The sequence below is a fragment of the Ctenopharyngodon idella genome, chromosome 18 (genome assembly GCF_019924925.1).
Source record: "Ctenopharyngodon idella isolate HZGC_01 chromosome 18, HZGC01, whole genome shotgun sequence".
NCBI lineage: Eukaryota > Metazoa > Chordata > Actinopteri > Cypriniformes > Xenocyprididae > Ctenopharyngodon > Ctenopharyngodon idella.
In genome coordinates, this window is record NC_067237.1 from 4,054,559 (window position 1) to 4,067,158 (window position 12,600).

Consider the following 12,600-nt stretch of genomic DNA (forward strand, 5'->3'; position numbering starts at 1 on the left):
CTTCTATGACAGCCAATTTAGATCTAATTCAGTCATGAAACTCTAGATGGCGCAGGCTGATAGATCCTTTACTTGCAATCTGCCAGCAATTACACAATTACTACGTAAAGTTGATTGGCCTTTGCTGATTCTGCAGCCAATGAGATTGCTTGCTCAACTTAAAATAGTCTGGTCCAGTGTTCGCTGTGGACATGAAATCCTCCACCTCCCCCAGCTCCACCTGCCTAGATCTGCTATGCGATTTATGTATGCATATTCATGCAGCAGCAGCATATCTTACATGATCACAGCAGCGTGTCTCTGTATCTAACTACTCTGAGAGTTAAAATAATAAATAATATAGATATGCATCAACTGACAGGGTCCCATCTATAGTTTACAGCTTTAGTTGAGAGAGATTTTTTCTTGACGTACTGTACCTGATATTGATTTAAATTGAGATTAGAAACAAGAGATTCTGAATTGAAATCAAATCGTGAAATTTGTATCAATACCCAGCTGTGTCTATGGTATTGGTACCATGGTATTACCACTTTGGTACCACCGCAGGTACTATACGAGGAGGTTGCCCCTGCCAGGCCTGAATTACATATATTTTAGTTGGATGAGTGCTTTGATAGGAATTTCATAACATCATTGCAGTAATTTATCAGTACTGACCTGCGACGATTGGTCTCACAACTCTCGAACTGTGACACAGCCCATATATCCTCCAGAAACAGCTGACCCTTCTTATGGGCCAGCATAGCCAATGAGGTCAACCAATTAAATGTCATAAAAGAGAAGAGGCCGGCGTTGTCCACTGGATGTTGATGCCTGTGATGACACAATGAGAAACAGGACAAGTGAAGAGACAAGAGACATGGATTAGTCCCTATTCTGCACTTTTTTTAATTCAACACCATTTAGTCTATTTTATTAGGGCCACCCAGTGTGAGTCCCATGTGCCTTTCTCTGGGACACAGTGTATATATACACAACCCATTCTCGTGAAACTGTGTCATTTAAACTTAATCACTGCACCGTGACATCTTAATATGGTTATAATTTTACCTAAAGGTGGCTTTTGTTGATATTCAACAAAGAAGTCTATACTGTGCTCTCTCATCTCCCATGTTGTCTTATTTTGAAGCGTGAATCCATGTAACTTGCATCAAACCTTAATGGTGATTTGCACTCAAGAATCAAAAAGGTAATTTTCTATTCTTGAGTGCAAATCACTATTGAAGCTTTTAGTGAAACTAACATTATGGTTTCACTTTATGTAGTAGTTTCTAAAAAGCTTTTGCTCAATCATGTTATGCTGTGATAGTTCTCTCCTTTAAAAATAATCAATATTTGAGTAGAACATGGTTCAAACAAAAGTTAGATTATTTTACTGTTGTTGAGTTGAGTTGTTTTTGCCCTCATACTGGCCTTTTCTAAACTCAATATTTTAAACATCAGATCAGTTTTAATAATTTGTTTTCTTGGCACATCAAACATTTTTGACAGTGACTGATAAGGTGTGGTGCAATGATACCATGTGTTTCAAAACGATTAAAAAACTACAATTTATGTGGTGTCTTTATATAACTGTAACTTCTATTGGCATCCCCTTTCTCAGGTTTATTGAGCCTTTGACATTTGAGAGCCTGACCTTCAAAAGCATGTAGACATCTGGAAATGGACACAGTGTAACCCTTTATGATTTGCTTACTGAAATGAAATGCACAATGATCAGTAACTTTAGTACGTACTTGCTGGTGGAGCGGATGGGCTTGAGCACACAGACACTGTGGTGGTATTTGCTTCTCCCGACTTCGTCCTCCAACTCTTTTGCGTCAGCGGCATTGCCGCCATCCAATGAGAGGCCACCCTCAGCTCTTGCTGCCGTTTCAAAAGCATCCTGGGAGAAACATCAGCAGATCAGGTGTTTAGCTACCAGTTTGTTTAGGTTTTTTGGTTTGTTTGCATTTCAGCACTTTTCAGTGGAAAGATGTGACAATGCAAAAAAAATGTTGATAGGAAATGAAAGAAGACAATGTTTGTCAGCAAGTATTGGGCAAGAACAAATATCATCAGCGAAAAAAACACAGGAAGGAAACCAGTCAGACCATGCAACTCAATGTCCAATAATTCCGAGGGTAAAAACCACCACAGTATGGGCAGGAACCTCCAGTCTCGTGCTGCACGAGGCATTAAACACAGACAGCTGATGAAGACCATAATTTTAAGTTGCGCACATGTTTAAGTCATGTGTCTTGGCTTAACAAATCACTGCCAAAATAGTTTAGAAGACTGTTTAAGGCATGACACTACAGGTAAATAGAGTAAAAATTTTAACTAGTAGATATCACCATACTTTCCCCAGCTGATGAATCAGTACATTTATATTTGTTTTGTATTACAAGTTTTGTGAAATGTTTATGTTATGTTCAAAGTCAGCATGAAAAGTTGCAATAGGCTTTTCTTCCCTATTGTGACGTAGATCTGAGTGAAACGGCTTCTTGAACAAAAAAAATGTAAAGCAGGACTTTATTTTGTCCATTGGGAATTGATTGGATGGTTTGCTATTGGTGGATCTCATGTGAGTGACAGGTTGCCCCGCCCTCATGCCAGTAAACATATCATCAGAGAAGAGAAGGGGAGGGGAAGTTGTTTTGATAACTTATTCTATAAAATATTTAAAACGCCATTTAAAGGTATACATTCCAACTGAAATCTGCAGACGCAAATAGATAAAGTGTAATACTATAAGCACTTAAATGGGTTTAAAAGGTTAAAAGGTTTTAAAAGGTTTTCCTCCCACTAGTTATGGAAGCAAAATAGCCAAAAATATCAAAATTGACCAGAGCAAGAAAAAATAAAAAGTGGCTTCACTTGTAGTGTCTTGCTTTAATCAAATGTACTTGACCCCACGTGCAGATACACACTGCGACATGTGCCAATGACCACTCTAATAAAAAAATATTTTATTACAGGCCAGACAACAATAAAGTTTGTGCTGCCCGCAGCCAGCTGAGACAACAGCCTATTATATGGGCCGTTGCCCTTGGTGATGAGCACTGTGGCGTATTCTGCTGACATCCAGGCTAAGTGATCTGAGCAGTCAGAGTGTGTCTGTTTATACGTATGTGTAAGCAAAGGCAGACGCTAAAATTTTTTAAAACCCAGGGAGGCAGAAAAAGCCAGCCGGATTAGCCCTCTAAAGGGAACAGCATGTACTTTAAAGCCTCACAGGGTGGGCATCTTCAAACACCACTAGTGATATCATCAAACAAACTACGCCCAACTGAAGTAGGCTGCTAATCTACAAGAACCTCCCATAATGAGAATAAATAAATAAATAAATAAATAAATGTTACATAAATATATATATATATATATATATATATATATGGTAACACTTTACAATAAGATTCCATTTGTTAACAGAATATACACAAACGTACATGGTCCCCAGAATATTCTGTTGTATGAGTATCTGAAAATGCAATATAAATAAAAAAGAACTGAGCCTCTGCTTTAAATAATAAAAAAATAAAAAAATAGCTTTTATGAATTCTTTTTTTATCAACACTTGAATGTCGGTAAGTTTCATTATTAAAAAAAAAAGCAATATTTTGAACAAAAAGCTGAGAAAATCGCATTTTTGTTAAGGACTACGTCCAGATCGGATTCTGAATGATGATCAAAACATATATGGAGTAGATTGCATCCATCAACACCCCCAAAGCTTCACAGTCCTATACCTCGTCCTGGGTCGACATTTCATTCAGTTACGTTAGGCAGTTTTGATTTTTATGCCGTTTAACGTTTGATGTTCATGTTATTTTACATGTGCATAAGCAATGTAAAATAATTCTATGGCTGCATCCGAAAACTGAAAAATGCTGCCTTCGGGGGATGCATTCCAAGGTAGGAAGGCATCAAGGCACGTCCAAATCCAAAGTTAGCTTCACTTCCTGTGTCATGAGATCCCTTCATCTGATGGATTTTTGAAGCCAGCATAGATGTATCCTTAGCTGCCTTTGTTAACCCACAATCCTGTGCTTTCCATTCTGTGACAGTTGAGCTAAAAAATAAAGATGGCGTCTGAAAGTTGCGGTTGGCGGTCAGTTTTGTCAATGTACATTTTTGACCATTGTTTTCTGCTTTTGATGGCATTTCTAGTGAGAAATTACTATTGCAGTACTTAAATATTCGCTTAGTTATCACCAAAGCTCACGCTATTTTGTTGTAGATCATTATACCGTTACACTGCCTCAGAAGTCTGTCCAAAATCAGTTTCGTGAGGCACCTTCGCGTGCAAATGCTGCCTGCAAAATCATGGCCTGATAGGGCAGCAAGGCAACAAGTCAGCTGCCTAAATTTTCGGATGCAGCCTATCTCTTGTTTCTGCTTCTTCTTCGCCTGTGTTTTGATCCAGAGATTCTGCACTCTTTCAGAAGATGCGTAATAGCGCCCCCTACCATATAACAGTAAAAACATGGATTGCCAGAAAATTCCGTCAATGGCAGGGAAGCGTTGTGTCATAAATTACAGAAAATTCTGTCAATGGTGAGGAAAAACAGTGGAATAATTATAACATTAACTAAAACACATTAACAGACTTGAAACAAACACTTAAAGATATACCACTTAAAATGCACAAAGAAACTTTTTGAAAATCTCCTCTTGCCATAGTGAATTAATAAGGGCCCAATTAAAGTAAAATGCATTTTCCTATAAATAATAGTTTTTGAGCAGGATAAAGATGTCTTGTGGGGCAAATATCAGATTGTTATGTAAAGATTGTATTTACAAATATGATTTTTAATTTTCTTTGGATCTTGCTCCAGAAATGTGACACAATTCTTGCATTTTGGGCAAACTGAAGGCCTTCATAGATTTTATTATATTTTTATATTAAGATCATATTAAGAATATATGGGGTGCAAATGAGACATTTTAAAATGTGAAAATGAATTCAGGATAGGTTCACCCTTCAGGGTAGGGCTGCATGATTTGAGGGAAAAAAGATTTAATTGCGATTTTCCTGTCATGGGGTGTATGGCTTTAACAAAGTACACAACAATGGAGAGTTCACAATAGTCCTTTTTATTGAAGAAAAGTCAAGAGAAACACAAAAGAGAATAACTAGGAAATAACTTACAACCACAACTCAAATGAGACCGAACACTATACAGAAAGAACTCAGGGCTTAAATACATGGGAAGAGGTAATCAGCTGAACAGAAACAGGTGTGTGGAACTAATTAACAACCAAGGAAACTAACTAGGAAAACAGAATACAGTCACAAGAAACTAAACATAACCCTGACATTACACCCCCCTCCGGAAAGGCGTGTCCTCCGACGGAACCAAAGGGGTGGAGGGACTAAGCGTAGCTGAAGGCCCGTAAGTCCGTGTTGCAGGTAGAATGACGTCTGTCCAAGGTGGAGCCAAAGGGATGAGAGAGCCAGGTGGAGCCATAAGGATGACGGTCCCAGGTGGAGCCAAGGTGGAGTGACGGGCTCGGTGGCTGGAGGCGTAGCCAGGGGATCTTCTTCACTAGGTGGAGATGGTGACTGGAAGATCTAGTAGACAAAGGAGGAGCCGAGAAGCTGAAGGCTACCAGCGGAGGCAGGGGCGACGAACTGGCTGGATTTGGAAGAGGAGGTGAGAGAGGAAGGCTGGGTGGGATCTCAGGACTTGGAGTTGGGCGGGACAAATGGGGACAGGAGATTCAGGTAAATATCCTCTTCCAATTCATGAACGTCTGCAGAGGCCAGCTGCTGCTCATCCTCAGCGGCAGTAGTGTAGGCGGGGCTTTCCTCCATTCCCTCGAACACTACGAGCAGCCCCATGGGAACGGACGATGTTGCCGACTCACACACCTGGTCAGATTCACTGTGGTGTTCGGGCTCCAGGGCGATGGATGGCTCAGTCTTTCCATCTGGCTCGTACATCGCAGCAGGCTCGGGCTCTCAGTCTGCAGTGGGCTCAGATGTTCACTCTGTGCTGGCTGGGCTCTGGATCTGGAGTGGGGCTGGTGACGTCCTCCTCAGGGCAGATGGTGCAAGCCAATCCATTGTTTACCAGCACCCACTCCACAAATGCGGCAAAATCCTCTCAAGGACCAACACCAGGTAGGCGTGCCTTACACCGCTCACTTAGGCTTGTTTGAAACAATACACACAGAGAGCGGTCAGGAAAATTGGTACACCAGGTCTAGAAAGTCACTTAAGATTATTATTCCCTTGCTTTAAACAGAGCAGGTGAACGGCCGGTAAAGCCATAATCTCTTTTTTGTTCGGTCTTCTGTCACGAGGTGTGTGGTTTTAACAAAGCACACAACAATGGAGAGTTCACAATGGTCCTTTTTATTAAACAAAATCCAAGAGAAACATGCATGAGAATAACTAGGAAATAACTTACAACCACAACACATAAACGCAAACGAGACCGAACACTGAGCAGAAAGAACTCAGGGTTTAACAGAAACAGGAACTAATAAACAACCAAGGAAACTAACTAGGAAAACAGAAGACAGGCAAACGGGAACAGGAAGAATAACAACAAAACACTAGAAACTAAACATAACCTTGACATTTCCCTGATAAAATGCTATTTAAAAAACAATTACAGGTTTGCTGTACTTGTTTGTAGGGCTGCACAATTTGATCAAAATTGTATGATTTTATATCAAGCTTCTGTTTTGTTGATAAGCAGTTTTCATTACTAATTTGTGAAGATGGTTGGCACATGTTGCATTCCCAAATGCACATTAAAGTGACCAAACTTGGAGCAGATGCAGATGGAGTTCATGTGGAGCAGCATTTACTGCAAACAGAGTCGCTGTGAGACACTGAAAACACCAACAGATTATAAGCTGCTTATGTTTAAAAGAACACAGCACTTATATTTATTTAATTAAAATTTGGGTGACCAGCATAAAACTTGAGGTTAATGGCAGAAGAGATGAGTAGTTCTCCACAATCCACTGCAAACTCTCACTCAGACCTGCCTCCATTCTAGTATAAAACAACCCTTTATACACTATCCAATCAGCTCCCAATTTATAAAAACCAAACCATTTTTCTAGTTGAATATGCCAATCCACTTGGAAATATAACATAACAAATGTGTAAGTACAAGCAAATGCGCTTTAACGTTAACTTTTATTTTTAAATGTCAAAAGTAGTTCACATTTTACAACATTAACATGTCACAATCATGAGCTGGAAAAGGTTTGTTTGTTTCAAGCATAAACGGACGATTCTCAATGAAGCAGATTTTAATTGATTCTGTCTACAGGAGCAGATCTGTTTTATCTTTAGTAAGATACTGAAGCATTACAAGGTTTAAAGCATGTTAGTTTCATGTAGCCGCAGACAACAGAATACATTCACAGATGTCTATGATATATTAAGTACATTTTTGACAGAAATGGGCAGAGAAAACATGCAGAAATACACACAGCTAATTTTCTTCTTCTCAGCCAGCCGCCCCATGAATTAGCCCAGCTTTAGCATTTCTGTCACAAGCTCTCGTGGGAAACAGGCTGGGAAAAAAACGTTATCTGGGACTGATCAGAATGCATGAGGGAACGAGAACAAAATGATCTAGAAACCAAAGACACACTGAGAACGACAGCTCAGCTAACAGAAAAAACAAAGTAAAGAAATGGACAGAGAAGGGAATTGTAAACGTATTTTTCTGTGCGCCACTTACACAACAACGTAATGTATCGCGTTATTTACGTAACACACATGTTCAAATGCCTCGAGGTAAGCCTTACGCTAAAAAAAAACCCTAAGAGAGACGGTGAAGAAACTGACATGTCTGGCTGGATTAGATGAATGAGAGAATCCTGGCGTGAAGCGTTTCACAATGCTCCTCAGCACGTGCAGGATGTCCCCCTCCCCTGCCGTCCTCACCACTCTTCTTCCCATGTCCCTTCTAACACACTCACGTTGCACAAACACACAGCTAGCCTGAGCACTGAGGGGAGCATCAGCCTATCAGCAGGCAAGGCTGCTGCACGCATCACCGGAACCCAGGATTGCAATTGGCTGTCAGTGCCAAAAAAGGTGGGTCTAGATTATGTAAACAGACCCAGCTTCTAAATACAGGGTGAGCAGCCAATCACTGCACACGCTGCACACAGACGGCACCCCTAGTGATGTACTGAGTGGCTGAGAGATAAAGAGAGTGAGAGAGAGAGAGAGAGAAAGGTAACGTGATAGAAAAAGACAAAGAAAATTGTGGGCAGCACAGGACTCTCTCTTAACATGCTGACAAATGCTGACGGCAGGAGTGCAACAGACAAAACAATCACAAAAGGCTTGGCTACCTTTACAAACAAACAAAAGCCGCAGCATTTTAATGTTAAAGGCACAGTTCACTCAAAAATCAAAACCCTGTTACCACCCTCATGTCGTTCAAAACCTGTAAGACTTTGTCGCACAATAGAAGATATTCTGAAAAATGTCTCAGTGTTTTTTCGTCTTCTTACTGACTTCAATTGTATGGACAAACAGTTGAAACATGCACAATATCTTTGTTTGTGTTCCACATAAGACAGAAATTAATACAGGTTTGTTTTGACATGAATTTTTGGATGAGTGAATTTCCATTTTTGGGTGAACTACCCCAGCCAACACATGACTTGCACATATTTGGGAAAACATCACAGGTTGTCAGAACTTCAGACCAGAAATCCCTAAAGGCCCGTTCACACCAAGAACGATAACTATAAATATAACTATATTTGTGTCCACACCAACGAACGATAACGGTCTGTTTATACTAAGCTCAGGCGCTGCGGTTTCAAACTGCGTACAACATGTTTTTGCTGTTCTTGTTGCATTTACATGGCTTTAACCAGCAGATGTCCTCAGCATGCTATGATTCGAGTGAATAGCTAGTGTAATCGATCTAATCTAACAGTGAATTTAACGGATGAAGTCAATATAGCGGAATAAAAGCACTTCAGCTTCCTGCGGTAATTTTATTTTACACTGTTTGCTAGCCTGGCATATACCGTTAATACTTCTCACCATTTATTTTGAGGGTATGACCGATTGTTTTCCATATATCCATTTTCTTTAAAGTATCCTTGAAAAGGGGGTTTGACTTATCAAACAGTGGTGGCTTTTTCTGAACCTCTGCGATTAACTTCTCCGCAGTGTCGTCTGCCGTTTTAAATGCACGAAATTAGAATGGATTCTGATTGGCTGTCAATGTTTTATCGTTCAACACCTGAAAAAAAATCACCCTGAAAATGATTCCAACAATATTGTTTCTCTATAGTGTTATTGTTATAGCTGTGGTGTGGACAGTGCCATTCTTTTATTTAGAACTATTTTTAGAACTATATCTTTATCGTTATCTTTATAGTTATCCTTCTTGGTGTAAACGGGCCTTTAGTACAGTAACTGAATCAATCTTAAACAGAATATTATTATTTTAAACTGTGCATGCAATATATTCAGAGGTCAGGTGGGTCTTTTATATGAGAAGTATATGAGAAGAGTAGAATATATCAGGATGGACACTTGCAAGGAATTTAAAGAGTCGGATTCCACCTAACAATTTCAGTTCATTAATGATTCTTTTAATACTTCTGAAAGGTATTTTCACGTTAACGAAATTTCTGCAAAAAGCCATTCACACAGAAGTCCATTTCAAACCAAGCAGCTTTCTGTTGGTCAACGTGGCAAATTTGTGTGACCAACTTGAAAATGAGCAACGTCTGTGTGGCAAAATCTTCACGCGAAGCTCCTATTCCTATTGTAACGACTGGATTACACCAGCGAAATTTCACAGAGCAACAGTAAACTTGCCCGCACTTTAAGGCAAAGAGCTTTGGTTGCATCCAAGAACCAGTAACAAAAACGTCATGAAAATAACTGCTTCCAGTATTTTTTTTTTTAAATGGAATTAACGTTTACAAGTAAGAATTGATTGCCATTTATAAGAGTTGAGAGGCTGTATTTTGTGCTATATTTTGATGCTTGTTGGTGTTTTGTATCACGAGTTCAAAAAGGTTAGTAAATTCAAACATTTGATTTCCAATTAAAAATCTGAAAAAGCTCAATAAATGACATGCAGCGTATGATGGACTAACCTGCACTTTAGACAGCTCGTAGTTCCCTTCAGGACTGGGTAAGGTCTCTCTGGATGATACGGCCCTGTACACAGAACCAGATGCCAGACAGTCCTTTCCCAAATCATGTCCTTTCATCTTCTTTTACCAACATAGGAGCGCTTTTGTTGCTTCAACTCTGATCTTTTATCTTGTCAAAGTCACCAAATCTAAGCAGATGAGAGAAGAGATGGGTTATAACATGAATGGAAATGTTACTCTTAAAGTCAGCATCGTTTGAGCACATTATATGCGCCAATCCCCTTTTATCCCATTTAAGTCTACCACTGAAGTCTGACAGGATGGTATTGTTGTAGGTAAATTATTGTATGGACAAACATTATACAGTCCAATATTAATTCCAGTAATGTTATCAGCATAAAGTCATTTTTAGTAGTAGGAATTCTAAAAGTTGTAACTTCTTCCTGAGTCTCTCCATCAGTGTCGACTCCGGTTTGAACAATGTAAGGCTGAACACCATTACTGACAATCCTCATTTTGGCTGCGTGAGATTCTCCAGCTTTGTTTTTGTTGAGCAACCGAAGTGCGAGGCGTTAAAGCTTCGCCCTCTTCTGGAAAGCGGGCGGGAGCAGCAGCTCATTTCCATTTAAAGGGACACACACAAAAACGCTGTGTTTTGCTTACACCCAAATAGGGGCAATTTTGACAAGCTATAATAAATGATCTGTGGGGTATTTTGAGCTGAAACTTCACAGACACATTCTGGGGACACCAGAGACTTATATTATCTTGCAAAAGGGGCATTATAGGTCCCCATTAATCCAAAGTCAAAACAAAAGGACCATAAGGATACTTTATTTTCATGACAACCACATTTTCACCACAAAATGACCATGACTGTAATGCATTGGTTTTGCAATTCCCATTAGCCATTTTTACTGTGATACAGTAAATACATACAATTTATTTAATTTGAATAAACATAAATGAACAGCAATACAACAAATACTGTCACGATGTATAAATACTACTTAGAATACATACTTACACTTTATTTTACTGCATTACAGTAATGAGAATAAGGGGAAATGTGCTCAATGTAACAATGTCATAATGCAAAACATCTTAGCGGTTCTAAAAATAGGCTTCATTTCCTTTAGGCGAAATATACTGTATTCTTTTTTTATGCGATATGTCCGGACAAGTTCTTGACAGGATTCACGTGACTCCACCGCCTACGATGCCCAAAAATGTTGCTATTTATTCATGTTGACTAAACAGGCAGCTCACCAGATTTTGAGACGCGGCGAATATCTTTGACAATTATGATGCTGTCGTGAATGAATATACACATCAATACATTGATTTATTTAGAGTGTGAGCGGCATTTATCTGGGGAATATGTTATTACGCTTTGACTAATGGCTACATTCTCGGAAGACACAGTAAAAGTACATTAGATGCCGCTGGTTAAAGCTTTAAATCTTTATCCTGTTTATTTGAGTGTAATAGGCCTCGCATCTCCTCCAGCCAGAAGAGAACAAACAGTTCCCGAAAATATGACTGAAAACAACAGACCGCACGGGCTTCATACAGGGACATCTACTGGCTTTTTTAGACTAAACAAATCACGGGGAGATACATATTTAACATCACTTAATCAGATATCTCTTTTTAATTTGGCAAAGAGAACACCCTAATACCGTTCTTGTTGTAATAATCCCGTTAATGCGTTTGTTAGAGAAAATGTTCCCATTTATTCTGTAAGCATCTATGTCTCATTGATTGCAATTATACATCAAGTATCATCAACAGTAATATCTAATGCATAAGTTAAATGCGTTTCAATATCCCGTCTAAACGGAGTGCATCATCAGAACTGTACTGAGACAATAGATGTCACCTACATCAGGATATAAGACACTGAGCAAGACGTTGCCCATAAAAACAGCGCAATATTCACACGCAAGATGCTTTTTGATTATTGGTCAATATATACAATAGAATTAAAAGTCAATTTGCCAGGACATGTCAAATTGAGTTAAAATAAATAACATTTTTAAATATTTTTCAAGTAGGGTGTCAGGATTACAGATATTAAACCATGCAAAACATACAACAATAAATCCTATTTTGCATATCGAATAAAAGATAAAAGTGTCCATTGCAGCAGATACCTGTTCCTCTGTTAGGTCTGCGGATCTTCAACAGCGGATGGAGCAAAACAACTTCGTTATAAACCAGCTATTTGAAGGATTCGGCTGGATATCGTTCTGGGAAATGTAGTGTAGTGGAATTCTACTACAAGTTCACATCGTTCAAGTGCCGATGTGTTTGGAACTACAGCACCCAGAATTCACTTTGCAATGAATGCGTCAGAGCTCTGTAAGTAGGCGGGGCTTATTGCGCAAGTGAAGGGGACGCGCATCCTCTGCAGTCAAACGCTAGTATTGCAACGTGATGATAAGCCTGAGGCTGTGGAATGGAATTTTACCATAGCAGAAAGTACAGTGCGATGATGATACT

General features: G+C 39.3%; 1 protein-coding gene across 3 annotated transcripts in view; it reads right to left on the reverse strand.

The window, feature by feature from the left end:
• abcc5 (ATP-binding cassette, sub-family C (CFTR/MRP), member 5) overlaps positions 1-12,410 on the reverse strand; it is a 35,782-nt gene extending 23,372 nt beyond the window's left edge. Inside the window, exons 1-4 of one of the 3 annotated variants that reach the window (XR_007926250.1) lie at positions 12,252-12,410; positions 10,096-10,283; positions 1,740-1,888; positions 661-816 (exon numbers count right to left, since the gene is read on the reverse strand). Coding sequence is in view for 2 of the 3 variants with exons in the window: in XM_051870993.1 (XP_051726953.1) it covers positions 661-816; positions 1,740-1,888; positions 10,096-10,212 (422 nt within the window). In the remaining variant the exon portion in view is untranslated. Of the gene's footprint in view, positions 1-660; positions 817-1,739; positions 1,889-7,804; positions 7,934-10,095; positions 10,284-12,251 lie in introns of those variants that run through there. The other 2 variants (XM_051870993.1, XM_051870994.1) reach the window with 2 other exon arrangements.
• Positions 12,411-12,600: the final 190 nt, after the last annotated feature.